Source organism: Cyprinodon variegatus, unplaced genomic scaffold (assembly GCF_000732505.1).
Source record: "Cyprinodon variegatus isolate N-32 unplaced genomic scaffold, C_variegatus-1.0 Scaffold365, whole genome shotgun sequence".
Classification (NCBI taxonomy): Eukaryota; Metazoa; Chordata; class Actinopteri; order Cyprinodontiformes; family Cyprinodontidae; genus Cyprinodon; species Cyprinodon variegatus.
Genome location: NW_015150818.1, coordinates 483,133 through 504,407, shown reverse-complemented (window position 1 = coordinate 504,407; position 21,275 = coordinate 483,133). Strand labels below are relative to the sequence as shown.

General features: G+C 37.4%; 1 protein-coding gene across 3 annotated transcripts in view; it reads right to left on the bottom strand.

Moving 5' to 3' along the window:
- Nucleotides 1-18,797, bottom strand: part of rttn (rotatin) — a 50,439-nt gene extending 31,642 nt beyond the window's left edge. For 2 of the 3 annotated variants that reach the window (XM_015386356.1, XM_015386358.1), the window contains exons 1-21: nt 18,645-18,797; nt 18,262-18,449; nt 16,120-16,309; nt 15,612-15,710; nt 15,429-15,519; nt 15,078-15,192; nt 12,934-13,084; nt 11,530-11,698; nt 10,601-10,788; nt 10,292-10,407; nt 9,225-9,392; nt 7,456-7,668; nt 7,242-7,354; nt 7,032-7,158; nt 6,592-6,717; nt 4,120-4,236; nt 3,441-3,580; nt 1,620-1,791; nt 1,451-1,550; nt 1,011-1,096; nt 379-496 (exon numbers count right to left, since the gene is read on the bottom strand). In XM_015386356.1, the coding sequence (XP_015241842.1) occupies nt 379-496; nt 1,011-1,096; nt 1,451-1,550; nt 1,620-1,791; nt 3,441-3,580; nt 4,120-4,236; nt 6,592-6,717; nt 7,032-7,158; nt 7,242-7,354; nt 7,456-7,668; nt 9,225-9,392; nt 10,292-10,407; nt 10,601-10,788; nt 11,530-11,698; nt 12,934-13,084; nt 15,078-15,192; nt 15,429-15,519; nt 15,612-15,710; nt 16,120-16,309; nt 18,262-18,449; nt 18,645-18,678 (2,821 nt within the window). In that variant the 5' untranslated portion in view covers nt 18,679-18,797. The remainder of the gene's footprint in view (nt 1-378; nt 497-1,010; nt 1,097-1,450; nt 1,551-1,619; nt 1,792-3,440; nt 3,581-4,119; nt 4,237-6,591; nt 6,718-7,031; nt 7,159-7,241; nt 7,355-7,455; nt 7,669-9,224; nt 9,393-10,291; nt 10,408-10,600; nt 10,789-11,529; nt 11,699-12,933; nt 13,085-15,077; nt 15,193-15,428; nt 15,520-15,611; nt 15,711-16,119; nt 16,310-18,261; nt 18,450-18,644) is intronic. The other variant, XM_015386357.1, reaches the window with a different exon arrangement.
- Between the last annotated feature and the right edge of the window lie 2,478 nt (nt 18,798-21,275).

Below are 21,275 nucleotides of genomic sequence, written 5' to 3'. Positions count from 1 at the left end.
TTCTATACAAGACTAAAAATAATTCCATATTAAGGAACAACTATTCAACCTGTATCTAAATTTTTGCCATTTAACAAAGAGTAACCAAAAACTGAGCTGTAAGTTATGCTATATTAGAGTTTGATCTGTATTGCATTTTACCAACTCCTATTAAAAATAAGCTGTTGCCACCATCAAGGACTAAAGCTAAAAAAAAAAATAAAAAAAACATATCAAGTTGCATCATAGAAATATACTTGTGCTTTGTATTATACGCCACTTAACAGCAGCACGGCATGTTTAAAACAAACTTAAAGTGGACATCTTGGGATTTTGTCAATGAGTCGCCTGACAGGGAGTGTATAAATGATACTAAATGAGATGTGTTGTTGTGCTTACCCCTGAGCAGTGTGAGGAGCAGGAGGTTGTTTTGCGCCAGGCTGTGCCTCAGAGACGAATCGGCGTACACCAGCTTTCTCAAGATGCATGCACACGGCTCCAGAAGAAGATCAAAGCTCTGGGGAGCAAGACGTTATAAGCACCGGGCTCCAAACACATAATCACACTACGAAGCAGCAACACATAAATGTAGGCTGACTCTTTCGAGCTAAAACTCAATTTACTGACTGGTTCATCTCCCGTATACACCATTTTTATTTTATTTTATTTTATTTTAGCTATGTTTCTGTCGTCCTGATTTTCTCTCCTTGATGTGGACAGACTTGTTGGACGATCACCGCGAGCACTTTCTGGTTCCAGGACTGGAAATGATCAGCGGACTGAAGTAATTTCAGGCTGAGGGCAGAAATCACTGCTGAGCAGAGCCTGTCTGACACTATTAACATAGGTCACTTCATTCCCCAATCATCAACGCATCACTGGCTTTAGTAAACACACTTGCATAAAGCAGATATTTATGCAAAACATATGTACAGCAAAAACATATGTACACATTTATTGTTTTATTTAGCTTGAGTAAAATAGTTTAATCAATTATTGTCTTTCTCACTATAAGTGTCTTTTTTTTTTACCTTGTTGCCATTTACACTGTCTGTGATGAAAGAAATAACTTTCTCTGCGATGCCTAGATTCTTCAGTACGGAGTGAACTGCTGTGTCTGTGGGAGAGAAAAGAGCTCAACGTTACACCAACAAACATTTGCTTAGATTTTCTGTTTGCCTAAACAGGGTGCAGTGGGAAGGAAGAAATGCAGCTGCAGCATCTGCCAATTGTAGTTTTCACAAGAGGAAAGCGCAGTCATCAAACTTTAAAACTTTGCTTCTCAATTTATAATGAGATAAAAAATTCACACTGAACAAAGAAAAAAAAAGATCACCGGTAAGAAAATTCAGCTTGCATGAGGTAAAAAAAAAAGAGACCATGTGGGACAGCTGACAGTATTCAAGCATTTAATTCAAACAGTATTTTTTTATTTAAATGATTAACACAGAAGATTTTAGAGGCTCCTCACCTTGCAGCACCACAGAAAGTTGTTCTGCTGCTGATCTTCTGATAGACAGGTCTACAGTGTCTGAGCTCAGGATGCAAAACAGCTTCTCCACTGCCTCCACCTAGCAAAATAAATTAATTAATATATCTAGAGGTGCTATTGTTTTGTCATTTTCTGTGTGGTTTTGTACCTTTAGGATGGACTTATAGCTGGTGTCCAGTGTGACGTCTACAGGGTTTCTGAGGCAGAAGAGGTTGGGAAGGGACGTCATCAGAGATTGATCTGCGTCTGGTCTAGTGGGGTTGTCCTCAGCACTGCTGGTTAGGTGGGGCAGGATGTGTTGCACTGCAGCTATTCTGACACTGTTGATTTTAAATAGAAGGAGACTTTAGACAAATATTTAAGGTAAACACATCAATGTTTTGCAACAACACAGCTTTAACTGTAAGAATAAAAATTAAAATGACATAACAGGTTTTGTAGATTTAAAATCTAGCAGTAGAGATAAATAGACTTCACCAGTACTAGTTACCATAGTTACCATTAGTTACCTTGTCTCTGCCTTTCTAAACTTGTCCAATTTGTGTCATGTTAGGGCTGCAAGCTTCAGTTTGTTATATTGTTAATTTTATTTGATGCGCCAAAAACAACATTAAGTATTGCACTATTGTAAAGTAGTAGGAAAATAAGAATTTTTTTATGTACAAGAAAAATAGTGCCATTTTTTTTTTTTTTTTACCGAGCATATTTTCTCTGATACTTCTAATAAATTTCAAAAAAAGAAGCTGTTGCACATCCAGTTAGATCTTAAGGTAAACATCGCTGTCTAATATTTAATCATTGTTCAGAACAACATCATGTTGTTTATCAACCAATCACAGTAACACTGTGATTGGTTGATAAACAACCAATCACATTCACTTTATTTACTCGTGTAAAGTCGGGCACCACTCAGCAGAATTCAGAAATGCAACGTTTGGAACAGCCCTTTCCCTACGGCTTTAAATGATTTGATCCAGGTAAGATAAAAACTTTCACTTGAGTTTTGGAGGAGCACTGAGTCTGAGCAAACCAATCAAAAATTTTTCAGTTCCTAAATCGATGATCACTTCAATAACAAGCTAATCATGATTCCCATTAACTGTTAAGTCCTAATGGAAACTACACCAGCAAACATACAATGACACACCCATCCGTTTGAACAGATAGATATAAAAGGAGAGCATTAATTAGAGAAGCTGCCTAGAAGCCAAAGATAACCTTTGAGGAGCTGCAGACATCCACAGCTCAGGTGACAGAATCTGTCTGCAGGAATTGTAGCAACGCAGCAACACTAAGGCAGCAACCCATTTTAGAGGCTCAGCAAACATGGAGGAAGATGCTTTGTAACTGTTCTTTTTCTGACACAATAATGGCTGTGCAGTAGGGGTGGGTATTGGCAAAGAAGTCACGATTCGATTCGAATCACGATTCACATGCCACGATGCGATTCTATCATGATGCATCAATATGACGATTATTTTGCACACCCTTACTGTGCAGTATTACAAAACCTTGCAACAGCAAGAAAGCTAATAAGTGTTATAAGCTTGCAAGACAAAAACCCTTATAATGGCCCAGAAATGTGCACTCTAATCAGCCCTTTCCAAATATTAGAATATAGAAAATATTAGAAAGCTGCCACGTATTGAGCAGTCTTAGGCAGGATGAAAAGTAGGGAGGTCAAGCAAAAACATTCTCAAAGTAAGTTAATTACAACAACTTAATGTTTCCAGCTTTGCCAGATGTGTTTTGGCTTTTTTGGCAAACAACAATATTTCAGACCAAAAAAAAAAAAAAGAAAAAAAATCTAACGGAAAGAAAAACAAAAAACATACCAGACAAATAGCATATGCATCATACACATTGATTAAAAAAAAAAGAAAAACAAGACAATAAACACCTACACATGTCGGAGCACCTAACAATCAAACCGGCTCCGACAATGGGAAGACCCAGAGCTCCGACTTACGTGGGCTGTTTAGAGAAGAGGAGACGGAGCGCCGCTTTCAGCTTGCCTGTAGTCGGGAACACGTTGTCTCTTGTCACATCCGACATGTCACTTATCAGCAGGACAGCCTTTCCAAGTGACTCCTCAGTGCTGGCATAGCCCTGCCATGTAGCCGCACAAACACACACACAATTGTCAGACTGTGTTGGAAGACAAAGCAGTAAACAACAGGGAATTCCTGCTAACCAGTGAAACAGTAAATAAAATCTGCATCACTTTGATTAGGGGGGGTTTCATTTCATCTCTTGTTGACATAGAGGGCCCAACTTGTATTGGCCTGTTTGAATTAAATCACATTTGACAGCCTAGTCAAACTCTCATGTATATTCATGCAGAGTGTTCTGGCTCCCTGTTGCCTGAAACCGAGCAATTAATGAAAGTTTGTTTCTGCCACCCAAAAAAGGAAACAACATAGCATCCAATACATAAACCAGAGAAAAATAATGTTTTCCCTCACATGCAGCACAATAAGCAGCCTTTGTGAGCAGAGAATATTAATATTTCTTTACTTAAAATACATTCCTCAACACTGTACTGCCTCATCTCTCTGTTATTATAGTACCATGAGTTCCAAACAGGAGGGCTGGTTTAAGAGCCCAGCAGTGAAATTACTTTGTAATCTCCACAAAGTGAACAACACCTGTAATATGGGTATGACCGGGTAAAGTGCCTCATTGAATCTGTCCCAGGCTGGCGCTGTCATCATTAATCGTCCCTTGAGGAGGAAGAGCAGGATATCCTTGGCAGCAATATTCACCTATAGATCAGAAGTAAAGAGCTGAGTTCACAAAGCAAAGCCAAGTCAAACAGCTGCTACAGAGTAAAGGGACTTAATTAGCCACATGAATGCTGCCTGTCAGAGGTACTTATACCTACATTTACACATTTTTGTCAAGTTACAGCTACAATACTGAATAATTTGACCTTTTATACCAACACAAAATATTGTATATTAGTGAATAGGAAGGAAAGGAAACATGGATTTGAAAAAAATGTGGCAAACAATTCATAAATCTGGACTTTATAAAAGACAGAAGAGAAGAAAGTTGAAATCTTCCACAAGTATTATATATATATATACATATAATTAAAAAAAACTATGTGTGGTGGAAAACTAATGCTGTCCATGGTTTTAAACTCATCATCCTCAGTTTGAAAGATGGCGGAGGAAACGCCATCCTGCGGGATGCTCTTCAGGAACAGAGCAGTGCCGTCAGGGACAGGTCAGCACTGATGGGAAGATGAGTTTATTGGGTGGTCCTAGAAGGAAAGATGCTGCTCAAACATGCGACAGGGGTGGATGTTGACCTTCCAGAAGGGAAGCAATGCTTTGGGTAATTTTGTTCTTGAACTAAATAAATAAATAATATTGTAGCTTCACATTTGACCGAAAAGAGCAGCGTTCTGCTTCATTGGCACAGAACATCAATTTCAGGAAACTTCGAACAAATGGGTTTTTCTGCCTTTTATTGAAAGCAGTTTCTATATAAGAATCAGTCCTTCGGAAAAATGTAGTAGAACTTGTTCTGCGGTTGGAAACAAGCCAATTACAAGGATTCTCATATATTCCAGCGTTTGTTTGTTTTTTCCTTTATGTTTCCAGTTAGACTAGAGGTTAAACAAACTTTTTGAGATCCCTGATATTAGCTTTACACCACAGTTCTGATAATTACAGGGGCTGATGTGAAAACACAGAGCTTACAGTAAAACACGTCACAAAACACTAATGCTACATCCATACCACACCGGATGGAATTTGAGCAGCAGAAGCATCTGGTTTACAAGCAAAGTCTATGGTTGACGCGCATTGGAAGGTCCTGCAGCACGTCTCGAACAGCTGGAGCAGCGCATCTCATCACATCTGAGCAGCGCCTCATGAGCTTCTAAGTATCTGAGGCAAAAGATGAGCTTCACAAGCAGCAGATGCTGGATTTAACTTTTACTGCTCAATGTGTAACATCAACCAATCAGAAACGCTGATCAGGGAGCTGGCAGAGAGACAGACACAGCACTGCTGATGCAGAGCACTCTGATCACTCCCCTGAAACTTTTTGTTAACGCCTAAATTAACTTAAAATGTCGAAACCTGTGAGCAAAACATGTTTGGTTTTATTAATCTGGTGCTTACAGTTTGTACCACATTCACCAATGGGGGAAAAAAAAACCAAGAGGCAACGGGCCTGAGGCAGCTGCTGCTGGGGACTCCCAGTGACAGCGCACCACCAGTATGTGGGGGTCTGAGCAGCTCCAACAGCGTAATAATATTTGAAGGCAGGATCTTATTCTTTATGAACTGACTGCACAGACGATGTTTTGAGGTGTAACCCACTAATCATAGCAAATATAAGAAAGCCACTCCTTGCCATTGAATAGAGGAGCAGCACAAGCATCAGATGCATCTGTACGCACTTTACTGGACATGTTTCAGGTGTGTACACCTTAATGTGTACGCACATAAAAAAATGAAACAGCAGATGCTATTTTTTGCTGCTGAAATTGCATTTGGTGTGAACATAGCATAGCGTATCTGAATGCAGCTTTGCAGCAGCTTTTATTTTGTTATTCAATCCCATATGACTATGTGATTAAGGCCCTCTAGTGGCCTGCTATTCTTACGTTTTTAGATGGGCATTTGTAGCATTTTTCTCCCGTTTTCTGTATTTGCAGCATATTTCATATGCTTAATTTTTTCTCTTTTTAGCATGAGTATTTTAGAATTTGCATCATTCCTGTGTTTGCAGCACGTTTGTGAACGTTAGACAATATTTCAAGAATGAACTCAGGTTTTTAAAAATGTTTTCAACAAAGTACAGTTTTTTTAAACACAGAAATATCTTTATAAAAATGTTTATAGATCCCCCCCAAACTTAACTTTAGTTTTCTAAGTCTAAGTTTTTTACTTGAGATTTTTGTGCCAGATTGTGCTGAAATATCACATAATTTCATAAGCATGTGGTGGAAATATGAAAATATGACAAGATGCGGAAAAGCTTAAGGGGTATAAATACTTGTGCTAGGCACTGCACACACCAAACTGAATAAAAACCATAAAAGCTTTGACATATCGACATATTTAAGATACAAACACTCAGAACAAAATAGGTCCAGATACCCTTTCTGCAGAGTCTTGCAGTCCAAAAGCACTCATTTCATACAGGACCCTGCGGTGGAGAAGGAAGTTAACACCCTCGCATGCTGCTGCTTCCTGTCTCGACAGATTCTGGATGCCAAGACAGTCCTAGGGGTAAATGTAATCACATCATAAATTATCACCATCCTCTCACTTTTGCACGTAATCATGAAATACAATTCACTCTCAATTCTAGACTCTGATTGGTAAAATGAAAAGAGAGGTTGATTCAAAATGTCAAGCAGGGTTTTTATAGCATGCTGTCCAAGAGCTGTAACTCATTTGTCTCCATTTTCCTTAGTTAGATTTTAAAGAACCACACGACAGCTTCCTTTTTTAGGCAACAAAAGGCTGGTGTGCTTCAGCCGTGACCTTTAGCGCTCATTTAAACAACAGCAACCTATAAAGCATCATGTTCTAACCTTGACCAGGTTTAAAGCACACTCATATGTTTCCGTTTTGACAGGCGGTGAGGGATGCGACAGCAGCTTGAGGAAGAGTTTCTGGCTCTCGGATTGGAGGAGGGGGCTGGGCTGATCAAACTTCCACCTCATCAAGGAAAGGTAAAGGATTTTAAAGTTTATACAAAGTTGGAATGATTTAAAAATGTAGAGGTCAGTCTCTGGTCTTACAAGTGAGAGCACATGTGAACACATTCCTTGATGATGGGTAGGTGCTGATGAAAAGGAAGCCCATCTATGGTTTGGTCTGCAAGTTCCAGAAGGTCCAACCAGTTCTTCTCCCCCTGCAGAAAGAAACAAAAGGTTGATTAAAGACTTAATAAATTCCTCTATAGTTGCAAGTATTTTTTTTTCTATAAAAACGAATATTATCTTCAGCTCATACATCAGCTTGTGCTTCCTTTATGAAGTTACAAGTGGACTCCATCCAAAGCGCAGCTCTGTTCATCCTCCTGTAGAGGCTGTGGCCGTCTGAGTTCACTTGCTCCAAGTAGGCCACAGCCGTCTCCTGCATGCTGGGAAATAAACTTCCCAGTGATGAGTCCACGCTTAAGTGGAAAAGTGCCGTTGCTGTGTTTTCCGGGAGATTTTCACTGGCCTGTTAAAGTTTTAGGAAAACAATAACTTTTAGATTAGAAGTGCAACAAACTGATGATTTGGTTGCAAAAAACAGATATTTTACCAAACATAACTATGCCTTCTTCTTTCTCCTACATTTAAACAAATTACAATCCACCAACTCACAGGCATTTTATTAGAATGCTATGCAACAGGTCAGCACAAAATATTGAAAGAAATTCATGGTCAAATGAATTTAGGTCTGGACTTTGACAAGGCCACCCTACCACATGCTGGGATTCGAATAGAATCCTTTAGTTGCAGCTCAGGCTGTATGTTTTAGGTCACTTTGAAGAGGAGCCTCTTTCACAAACTTAAGCATCTAAAGATTTAACTCTGTATTTATTTTCATCCATATTCAAGAGAGTCTGGCTGCAGACCTGCACTGTCAGGACCAGAAGTTAATTCCAGAAGTTGTATTCGAAGCCTTCGGGAATAGCGCACAACACCTGTTTGCTGCCAGATTAGAGTTTATGAGAGTGTTAAACTGAGTATAGGAGCAGTTTAAATTATGCAGTAAGCAAAAATCCTCATAAGACAGCCCATTGTCGTTTAAAAAACTTCTTAAAGACCGAATGCCCTTTTCCATCCAGCGATTCAAATACAGAGACTTATTTCTATGTAGCACATATCTATTATTCGAGAAAGGAGTTTGATGGGGAGTAAAATTATGCGCGTATATAAGTTCCCAGCATAGCAACACTTGATTGTGAAGAAGGGGTGTTTATTGACTCTAGCTTTTACTTTAGAAGGGCTTAGAATCAACTTTGATTTTACTTTGAAAGTCTTTGAATAAACTTCCGGTTCTAACAGCACAGGAGACCTTGCAGTGCAGCTCTAGGTCCTGACGGTGCAGGTATGCAGCCAGACCCCTCTCTCCAGTACTAACCAGCTCCTATGTCCCCCCACCATGATGCTTTCACCACCATGTTTTCACGCAGGAACTGCACACTGACGATGCTTGATATTCATTTTTGGCCAAATATTTGCCAAAAACCTATTTTTCTTTGTCTATTCTCAAAAGAGCAACTTTGATTTCACATATTTATTTTGTCTCTCAACATGACCTGTAACAAACTTTAGTGGCAGTTATTATATCTATATTCCAAATATGGCTTCCTTATTTTCAGTCGTCCAACAAAGCCACATTTTTGGGGAGCTAATAGTGATAATAAACTGTCAACTAACTAAACTAAAATGGTTCTAAGTCTGTAGGCTCTTTTACAGTAACCATCAGCTTCTTGTCTGCTTTTTTCTGATCAGATTCAACTCTGAAGGAAGCAAGTTGCACTGAATTGTGTTATGTATCAAAATAAAAGGAAGTGGATTGAGAAATAAGCAATATTTTTAAGATTGTTTATTTTAATACAATTAATAAACCATCTTTCATTTTCTACCCACCTTAAATTAAATAATTAATTTAGTAATTAATCATTTCATGATGATCTATTATATTGTTCAATTAAACTACTTTGAAATGTGAAGTTGAGACATTATTATAAATGCTTGGCTGCTAGCAAATTATGACACACACACCTTCTCAGGAGGGAGGATGGTCTGTAGGAGTTTAATGGTGAATATGGCAGTCCCTATATAGGCCATTCTGTGGTAAACCTGGGAACTGTCAGGATCATCTGCTGAATGGTTTTGATGTAAATAGAGTATATCCCCAAGTTGCTCCATACAGGCTTGCAGCTTCTCCTTCTATAATAAGCACACAGAGAAATGTGAACCAAAACATAAACAGACAGAAAAGTACATAAAAGCACACATGGAACAAACACACACCAACGCATAGAAGCGTTCTCAATCTGAGCACATTTTCTCTGACTCAAACAGAGCTGTTGGCTGAGAGCCATGAGGAAAAAAAATGTTAATTCCAGGGGTTGAGGAATTGAATTTAATCAGATTTCAGGGTTATTTCGGGACGAGATAGAGATCCACCCTATCTCAGTATGAATAAATTGGAACAATCTATTCTCAGTCACTTTGTTCTGGATGCAGACATAGAACAATAGAGTAGATACACCAGCAGGGGGCAGTACATGTCCTGTGCATCGTTCAGTTCAGTTCAATCCCACAGGAAAACGAAGGGGTCTGGCAAACAAAAGCTGCTCGCCACATAAAGATAACAAAATAGTTCTTAGGTTGCACGACTCTGAGCATGTATTAAACAGCAGAGGGCTGCAGGGGCCCCCGGCTTGACAAGTGCATAAATCCCACTGCAGAGAACATATTCTAAAAGCTGCCAGGGAATATAATAAATAATCCTGAGCGGTTAAAAGGCGCAAACCTATTTAACACGATCTATTGTCTTAACTTAACATACATAATGAATGAAGACATGTATTAACACAGCAGTTATGATGTTTGATTAACCCAGGGCCTGCAGACAATACGTTTGAATATAGGTGTACATAGCTCTTTGCAACGGAGGTATAATTCATTCAGCTCACTCTCATGCGCACAGTTCTCCTTGACAGTTGAACACCGTATGCTTGTGTGTCTGTGACAAACTGTCTGGTGGCCAAGCCAGCTCCCCATTTCAGTGAAGTGTATCCATTCATCTACATAAGAGGCTGTCATGAGTTGTGTTGACTTGCCAGCTCCATCCCCACCAGGCTGCGATCGTCCCAGACCAGCTCGCAAACACTATCCCTGAGCAGGAGGAGAGCATCACACAACAGCTCCAGAACACGGTGGAACACATGCAAACCGTCTGAGAGGAAGAGAGAAGCAGAACAAAAGCAGAGGAAGGTGGGGCTTTTTTTTTTTTTTTTTTAGACAAGATCAAATAACACAAAATAGAATCTAGTTGATGTAGGGAAGCAGAACTGGGGATATTTACACTATTTCAAGTTTTTTCAAGCAGAGAAGAAAGAAAATGAATAAATTAAATAATAGACTCCCACCTGTCTTCAGCAGTGGTATGGCATGCTGCATGGTGGCAACAGAAAACTGGGCCAAGTTGAGCTGCTGTAACTGAAGCTCCAGTACATCTTCCATGCTCAGGTCCGGAAGCTGCAGCTGAGCCGCATCAGCAGGGGAGCGGGGCGTCTGTTCGGGGCCCTGGACTGTTGCCCCACCTCTGTGCGAGCTGCTATTGGATCAATCACAGACATAATCTTTAACATCCCTTTGGATCTCCCAGTTAGAGACCTACTAATGAACAGATCGTGCAACAGAATGTGCCTAATTGGAATGAAAACACACTCTTACAGGTATTCTGATAAAGAGCCCCAGGTGAGGTAAAGATCCCCTGGTAGAGTAGTAATAATACCAGATAACCAAAAACCTGCTCATTCAGAGTTCCCAGGATAAGAACTAAAAAGCAGAATCATGAGTTTGTTTTCTCCTCAGTCTGGAACCAGCTGCATAACGGCGGAGATGTGCAGAACATGGATCCTTTAAATCTAGACTGTTTAGCTGAACTTGCCCAGAAACACTCGGACAGGTCTTTGATTTTTTTTTTTTTTTCCCCTTATTTGTTTGAAATAAAAAAAGTTTTGTTTTTTTTTTGGTTACTTGACATTGTTTTTTAATAATATTTTTTAAAATATTCCTTTTAATCTGAGTTTGTCTAATTTTCTGTAAAGTGTTTTGAATTACCATGGTTACTCATAAAGCTATACAAACTAAGTTTCCTAACGCTGTGGGTGAAACACCCTTTAGACAAGATTTCTAGTGCAAAAGAAACATACTGAAATGCATTTCCAAAAAATAAAAACATTTACAAAAATAATTAACAAAAGCAGATATGCAAAGACAGTTTTATCATTGTTTTAAACTGCAAGCTTGCCTATAGTTGTCTATGACCATGTACACACACACACACACACACCTGTTAGAGGCTGCATCTCCATCCTGACCGTCTCCCCGGGCTCGTTGGGATGAACGCCCCACCACTGAGGGACGAGGAGAGAGCTCAGCCGCAGGAGAGGAGGCCTGTGAACGCCGGTTCCCCCGAACCTCCTGGGCGTAAGAGAACGACGAGTTCTGCGACAGCGGATCTAAAGCGGAAATTAGATATTGGTTTGCTATCAGCTTTTTATGTAAATGCTAAGCAGGGAGAAATAATAATATAAAACACATCACTAAATCAATTCAAAGATTAAACAAGATCAATATTTTTATATGAATTACACATTTGTATTTCCCACACAAAGATAAAGCAAACCATCAAGTCATACATGTGCATACAATCACTTAAAACCTAAAATATGAGATATTGACGACTCTAGAATATGTTAACCTAACAAGCTAAAGCCATTTTCTCCTTGTTATCCATTATTACTGAATGTTTGTTTAGTTTTTTTAAGCATTAAAAATATTTGCTTTTCCAGCAATAATAACAAATGCTGCTTACACCCATACTCTGTCAACAGTAACGTTAGGATTAAACGTGCTCTGGATTGAGAGCAACTCCATCAAGAATCAAGCACAGAAGCAACAGTTAGACCTTTTAGGCATGATTGAAATGTGCAGCTACCCACAATAATAACCTCAAATCCTTACTGAAGAAAATGTTTACAGTCAGTTAAGACAAAAATAATGTTATTTAGATTAATTGATTAGAAGATTTAAAAGAGATAACTTTAACCCAAATATATAGCTACGTGCTTCAAACTACAGACGTTTCAAGATAATGACTGTAATAACTTGTAGTATATTGTATACAGCAGACTTTGATCACATTTTTCACTTTACTGAAATGGCATCTCTGTACCAGGAAATCCGGCCCCTTTTAAACAAACAATTCTCCCACAAAGAAAGGTAAAAATGCCAGCCAGAAATGTGCCAGAAGTTTGCTGATGTCAACAAACACCAGCTGACGTTGGTAAAACGTGCAAAGTTCCCTTTACTCTCAACATAAAAGGGTGAATAAATTTAATTAAATTCAAAAATACTTTATTAATCCCAAAGGGAAATTAAATAAATATAATCAATTAAGCTTTTATTAATATAATTTGGACTATATAATAAATAAAAATGGCATTAATAATTCACGCTTTTAAATAAACATTGAAGATGTAGCTTCTGTTTTGTTCAACAAGGACAAATAATTCAGAGCCCAACTATAATTTAAGAGAACATGTAACCTCCTGAATAAACTCTTCTTTCACCAGTGTAAAATATAACAAAACCTCCATGTTATGAATGCGGAAGCTTTTTTTTGTTTTAATGTCTTAATTAAAGCACAAAGAGATTGGTTTATATGTAAAACCCCGTTCATAAAGCATTTTACCCTGCTTTGCTGAGTAGAAACCTGGATCCTGATGAAAGCGCAGCTTCCTCTGCAGTCCCACGCAAAGCTGCCGCAGGCAGGACAGGGCAGATGAGCGGAGGTAGCCGACCTCTCCTTTACCTGAACCCAGCCTGAGCAGCAGTAAAAGGTTCTAAAACAAAAAATTAAAAAATTTGTTGTCATCATACTTTACAGCTGGGTAACAGATAAATAAAGTCTAATCTATTAGTTCACCAATCTGATGTTTGATTCATCCATGGAGCATTATTGTACACCTTTAAAATAAATGCTAGACCCAGACAATGAGAAAGACCACGTAGGAATCAATAGGCAAAAAGGGCAACTGCAATTGAATTACTAAGGTAGTCATTTATCCATAGTTCTAATTTGCTGGGCTTTGGTTCTAATGAAGACATGTTTCTACTTTGAAGTCATTCTTTTTATTTAACTAAACTAAGAACTCAACAGGAGGGGAACTAAAGCAACATGAAGAAGAGGACTTTCCAGCTCTGATTCCTTCTAAACATGAGGCTGCCGGGTGACAGTGTGTTAATGCCGCCCTGAGGCCGCTGCAATTTTAAGCCCCACTTTATTAACCAAATTGCGATGCTGATATAGTTGCTCAATGGGGCAAAATTATGTTTTCTCAAACACTCAGACAGAGCCACTTTGATGCTTTCAAGGCTGCAATTAATTCTTCTCAGCATGTCAAAATAAACTCCTCTAATCCCGAGAGGAATAAATAGACAGGGATCTGTAAATGTAGAAACGATGAAACAATGCCAGCATCCTCTGTAGAAATGTTTGGAATAGAACTGAAGATCAGGGCCCATTCAAAGTGTGAACGACTGTTTCTTGATAAAAGTAAAGAGAGAGAAAGTCCCAGCAGCCCCGAATTTCACACCTTCTAAGAGGTACATAGTAGCCAAGCTGTATCCTCACAGCAATCTTTTACCGACTAAAATAAAAAGAGAGAGAAGCCTCAAGAGAACTACAACTCAACAAGCTTCAACTGGATCAAGGACACCGTATTCATAACTGATGTTTTCCATATGAAAGTAGTTTTGTTGTTTGTTTTTAACAGTGGAGCGACTGGACAGAAATGGTCCATCTATCATCTCTTCACCAAACTTATATCTTTTGATGAGGGCAAAGACGAGCACTATATATGTAGAAAAAGAAAACATGGTTGTTTTAAGTAGACCATTCTTTAAGGTATCTAAGAGCAATGCATGTTTTTATAGTGACATAAAATGATATACATCTGATTTTATAACACAACCAGTTCCTATTTATTTAACCACTTGTTATCTTCATCAGTTTCCCTGCTAAAGGAAGAGCGATCCCCTTCCATGCCGCTGCCACCACCATGTTTTTAATCCAGAAACATAGTTTTAAATATGAACATACCTATTTTTTGGAGACTTTAACATATTTTGATAGAATATGTATGATCTTCATTCTTTTAATTATTAGAAGTAATGAGGAGGAAAGTCGTTTTTAGAAACACAAAATGTGTTTCTTTCCTATTCTAACTATCTACTTTATATTTTTGTTGGTTTACTGCAAAGAACTGACCAAAATATAATGAAGTTTCAAGCTGCTATTTTACTGAAATGCTAAAAAGTTCAATTGTATTAATATTTTTGTCAGTTATTGTATGTTATTGTCACGGTCTTGGTTCTGTTAAGTTTTATTTTGAGTATTCAGTTTTACTTTGCTCCATGTTTTCTAGTTTTTACTGGTTTAATTCCTATTTTGTTGTGTTTTTTTTTTTATATATTTGAGTTCTTAGGTTTTTATTTGTTGCCCTCTTGTTTGGTCTCCTTTTCCCTAGCTCCTTCCTAAACTCCTCTCTTCACACCTGCTCCTAATCTGCTCATTAGTCCTCTCTTTGTTCAGTCTCCCATATATACTCTCCTTATGCAGTTCCTTAGTGCTGGTTCCTCATCTTACCTCAGCTCCTCATGATTGTTTTCCCCTGATGTCTCCATGGTTCTGCTTTGTTTTAAATTTTTCATGTTGGATTTTTGGATTCCTGCCTCAGTTGTTTGTGATCATTCAATTAAATCTTCAAGAAACCTCACCTCTGCCTCTGCATTTGGGTCTTCAAACCTCAACCAATGCCTGACAGTTATACTAACCTTAACAATTCCAGGCCTTTGCAGGAAGATTTCTGCTGGAAAGTCCTGCAGGATAACATCACAAAGGAGTTCACAGGTTGTCCGCACCATGTTAGGATCGCTGCTTCCCAAAGAACTACATCAAAGAAACAGGAGCAGATATATTTTCTGATTGCAGAAACCTTTCAAAAGTAGAAAATATATTACCCAGTAATTGGTAAAAAAAAAAAAAAGAACAGTGCAAAATTAATCTGATCTTGTTAGCAGAGCTGGGCATAAATTCAAACATTTTCTGGAACTTAAAAACTAAAGTCTGCCAAGTAGCTGATTAAACATGAGCAAGAAAGTGAAGTAAGCTGCATTGTTTCTTACCTCTCATTGGAAGAAAGTATATGTCGGTCCGTGTTTGTTAAAGTCAGCCAGGGAAAAACTGAAAATTTCAAACATCTCACAGATTCACGTACTGGGAAAGGTGGGAAAAAAAGACGAATCATTGTTATAGAAAACAATAACATAAGCTTACACAAGAAGTGACAGTACATCTGTAAGGATTACCTGCTATCTTCTGAGGTGGTGCATTTGAGTTTGACTGCATCCTGTCGTGGAAATAACCGATTTTAGGCAATTTATTGTCACCTGAAACAATAGTTGAGGCTGTGGAAGAGACAGCACATTTGTTACTTCAAATCTTGGACACAACATGTCTATTATAGAATAGAATAGAATAGAAAAATCCCTTTATTGTCCAACATTGGGGAAATTCTGGTGTTTACAGCACCAAAAAGATTATAGAAAAACAAAAACAAAAAAAATGGTCACACAAATGCGGACCTTAGAAATAAGAATAACATAATAGTGAAGAGTTAAAGAACATACAAATAAAACACTGTACTGTAAAGTGCTTTAACAATATAAATACTGTGCACTTGGGGAATAAATAACCAATATACAGCTATGGACATGAGTAGAGTAAGAAAAGAAAAAAATAATAAAGTTTCTGTTCAATGTGGTGAGATGAAAATCATTCTCAGGTAAATGAAATATTTGGTTCAACTTGTGACACCTGTTGTAGTTGTGCTGCATGATCCATGAGAGTAGACAGCTGAATGACTGGGGAGTAGCTCAGGAAGCTGGAACAGCTGGTCCAGGGTTCCATCAATGACAGCTCGCAGTCTGGGCTCGACTGTAGAAGAAAGCTGAGAGAGAAAGTCCACCGCCCCGACATCCCTCAGCATCTGGGCTGAACTCGGATGCTTTAAACACAAAACAACAACAAAAATTAGAAAAGTAGTTCAAAGGTTTCAGATAATCTATATATTTAAACAGTCGTGCTGCAACCTCTGTGTATGCATATATACAACATAGTATATAGTTTTTATTTGATCTTAACAGCAAACATCTATTTATGTTCGTACAGCAATTTTAGTCGATAACTGGAAAACTGTACAAAAAAAAAGACATTTAACGGAATTTACAATACTTTAAGGTTTAAGGCTGTCTGGATGGGGTTAGACACAATAAATGTCACTTTCAAATAAACTACAAATGTGTGCAGATATGTCTGCTGGTTCCTTTTCATTAAAAAACAAAAAAGTTAAATGTAAATTTGATCCGCACTTTTAATGGAAATTCAGTAACCAAAAAACGGGACAAACTTGACAAGTAAACCATATGCATATGGAGGCTGTTTTTTTGTTTTTTTTTAATAAAGTTAATTAAATTTCCTTTATTTAAAGGAAATAGTAAGATCTTTTATTCACCAAGTAAAATGTTGAAGGACCTGTTCTCATTTTCAAAAGGATCTAGACCTGTTTTATTTTCACAGAAATAATGATCAAGCTTATGCTGATGAACAATAAAAAAAAAATCAAAGAATAAAAAGTGATTGCTTTATTTTAGAAAATATTTGCTTTTAATTAGGGTGGCCAGACGTCCTCTTTTTCCCGGACATGTCCTTCTTTTCATACCTATAAAAATGTCTGGGGGGAATTTCAAAATCTTCCTGGATTTTGGTCGACTATAGTGCAGCACGTAGTTGAGAAACACTGGGCACTGGAACAGAGCCATCAGCTCCGTGGCTGGAACCCCGGCGGACAGGGGCAGGGAGCCAGCAGAGGTAACAGGTTGGGTGCAGCTATCTGTGTTCAGAGCGTTTTGAGTCTGTATTTTTTTTCCTCTCTCCCGCTGCTCTCGTGTCCCGTATCTCGGTGTTATATCATAGGATCGTTCGCTTTGAGACATCTGATTTGCGTTTGCATTTCACTGGTTAAACAGTGTTTATATGGTTAGAGGAGAGACGCACAGCAGCACTCAGTGAATATTAACCTGCAGCTACTTCAATGTTTAAGTAAAAGTTAGGAGACGGGTTGGTTAAAATAATTAGAGATGCCACCAAAAAAATTGGCAACAGATTGTAAGTTTAAACAAGTTAGTATTATAATGCAAGAAGCTTGAAAAAACAGTTTGCTATTCTTTACTAGTTAAAAAGATCTGGGCTTCTCAGAGAACCATGACTCCCAGTTACAGGTTAAAATGTACACGTTTTCTTATTGAACAGACAAAATCAGACTGCAGAGCTTCTACATATCTCGACACTTTTTTTCTGGCATCATTATATTAGTAAAGAGGTTCATAAATCTTTTTAAACAGAACAAAGAGAGAAGTAGGTAGAGCTGCAGATTTAAAGGTGAAACAGTTTTACTGGGATATGCAACATGCAATAAAATATATCCCCCAAGTTTACCAGAAAGTTTACAAGAAAAAAATATGCTATGCTATATTTAAAATGCAGCATATCCAATTTTTTCTGGACGGAATTGAAATTGCACCACTAGGGATGCATGATATATCAAGTTTGGCATTGGAATTGGCTCTACTAATTATATTTTTCATGCATTGATGTTTTGGGGCACTATATTTGTAATGCACTTAAAGGCATCTCTCTAACATCTACAAATATAATATATGTTATATTGTAGATGTAAGCCTAATTCTATAAACAATTAGACAGAATTAACAAAAGTAGGCTGCAGGTTTCTCAGTCTGAACTATATATTAAAATATAACTGAGACACAAATGAAATAATAATAAATGAGTCTACCTGCATGTGGTTCCAAAATCACACATTTTAAAGCCTAGCAGTAATTATCCTTTAAGTCTCACTCACATGGTGATTTCGAAATGAGTAAAATACTGTATGTGTACCTTTGATAAAGTTAAAAGCAACCCAAGAACGTCCTCCTTCATTGGCACCTCCGGGAAATTGAACCATTCAAGCAGATAAACAAACAGCATCTTTTCCTGAACAATGTCAGTCACCGTGATGAGGGAATGCTTCAGTTTACTTAAAATGCTCTTCAACGCTCGAACTCTTATTTCCACTAAAGAGTGGCCTGAAATTAAAAGAAACGAAATCACACAATATCAAAACAGACATTTATAAACTAGTTTCGACACAGTTCAACATAGTTATATCCGTATAACGGGCGAAAAGTTACTTTGCGTTAGCTGAAATGCTAACGGTTTCATTGCTATGATTGTCTTATTAGCGTAAAGTTGAGCAAAACTCAGCTAGCGGTTCGGCCTACCCATTTTCTTTATAAGCGGGGATAACATTTCCATGTTTAACTTGATGACTTGTCAAGGCTCTCTGCTTAGAACCCTTGTAAAATAAGCTGTTCGCCAGTTTGACTGTATGGTCTCTGCTTTTCTATGAGCGACATGTCAACAACTGCCCCGGGTTTGTGTTCAACAACCGCGCCAGCGTCACCGCGCTTCCGGTACGAGTCAGAACCAAGGTGCGTTCAGGAGCACTAAATGTGTAGGAAAATGTATTATTTGTAGAATTTCAATGTGACAAATAAACGTTGCGCTTAGTGTACGTATCAGTAATTTTAGTAGCAAGTGCAATATTAAAGAAATAGTATAAATCTACAGTGACAAAATATAGATCTTACTCCTAACTAAGGTGAAGTAGGTATGATGTTAAGATTTCACACCTTAAGAGAACGCCTCTTCTTCAGGAGCCGCTGAAACTTCAAATTTTGTTTTATTGCCTTCATTCAATGCTTTGTAAATCTTTAAATAAGTAAATGCCATTTAACAGAATTGTACATTCATAAAACAAATAAGTAGGCTAATATATTTATTAATAACACTGTTAATATTCGAGTCATTCAATAATTAGAAAGCATACAAAGAAATGTCCATTTATACAATATAACTATCACGTTTATGCAATATAATTATCACGTTTATACAATTTAATAAGCAAAAAAATTTTTTTCTCAAGTGACAGCAATACACCATTGAAATGTCCCTTTTTGTTTAAAAAAATATGGGTATATTAATAATTTATAAAAATGTCCCTTTTTGTATAAAAAAAAAAGGATGGGTATATTATTAAAATATTGATAAATAGTACTTTAATAAAACCAACTTAAGATATTAATAGAGATTCCGAAAGTAAAAAAGCGAAAATTTCAAAAAAAGAAAGAAAAAACAACAACAATCCACAGGACTTTGTTTCCAAGTTTGAAGATGTTTTGCTTCCAATCCTAGAAGCTTTTTCAATTCAAAATGTCAGGAATAGCATTGAGTTCTGGGTTTTATACAATAGCCCAAAAAAGCCTTGTTTGTGTTTTGAAAACATGCAATTTGAAACGGATGAAGGGGTCCACCCCTTAGGAATGGGGGGTCGTTTGGCTTCTTTTGTTAGCCTGCAATGCCCCATACCTGACCCCCATTCCAATGCCACCATTTGGGCTACTATATAAAACCTCGACCTCAACGCAATTCCTGACATATTGAATTGAAAAAGCTTCCTGGCTGGGAAGCGAAAAGTCTTCAAACTTGGAAGCAAAGTCCGGTTGATTGTTTTAAATTTTCTATTTTTTGGAATGACTTTGACCTGGATGACTGAGAATCTTCACCAGCAATGTGAAAATAATAATAATAAAAAAAATTAAAAATGTATTAGTATTCATTCAGTTATTTTTATTCAAGTCATGTTTTGAAGAATCTTATATTTTTCTTTTATTTGTCATATAAACATAGAAGTACTTGAGCAGGACTAATACTAAGTTGGTCAGTAGAAGTGTTGTACAGGATAAGCAGTCACATAGGGTTTATCTAGTGAGCAATTCAGACAGTATGTTTAAGCCACTTTTTTTCCAGCAAACCCATCACAAGTAATTATCAAAAGTGTTTCATTCAATGTACATGTGTTTGTTTTTTTAAGTGGCTAAAACTAAATTACCGTACTCTCATTCACTGTATAAAACAAATCCAGTTGCATGATATCTCACACTTGAAATGTGACACTGATAAATTCAGCCAGCAGGGTGATAATTAATTTGCCTAGCAAAAGATTTGATGTCATTATAATGTAACCACACTTTGAAAGAATTCCAGTGGGATTAAGGCCCTATAATTAATTTCAGCCTAGGAGTGAATGTTCTACAAATACATTAAAGCAGCAATGCTTTGAGTGGGTGAAAAGAACAGGAACATTTCCACTAATTCCAGCATATGTTTGTGCATTTTGCCAAAATCTCATTAGCTATTTCTAACTTACATCCATTATACTATATTCAGTTGTAATCTTAATGATCAAAATCACTTTTTTTCAGCGGCTGGACCGAATGGATTAAGGAGAAACCTTTTCACACAGAAAACCCATTTAAATTCTACTAATGTTTTTTCTTTTATAAATCTTTGCCTCCTTGCCATCATTTAGAATTAAGTGTCTGCAATGGAAACTTGCCAGCTCTGGTGATCAACTTGCCACATGCCTTAATAAGTTGCAGTCACAGATTTTACAGCATTTCTCTCTTCGCTGAAAGAAAAAGCATAGGACACATTTTTGTTCTATATGTGTTTTTTTCACTTCACAGATATAGAATATAATGAAACATGTTCTAGAGAAATTTGTCAGAAGATCATTGCTTTTTTACAACCACATCTAGATAGTGGAAGCAAAACCATGTTAACAACATAAGATTGATGAAATCTTATTAATTAAGGACTTGCAATGAGGATTTGTATTTATTTTTCTTCTAATTATAAGTTGAGGAACATTTGTTGCTTTAGCTTTCAATCCATAATTTCCCAGCTATATTGTTTCAGAGAACTATTTAAAATCAAGCATGAGTTAATCTTTGTCTATGAGTTTTTACAGTTTATTAATGAACGTTTGACTTCAGGTACTATATATAGTA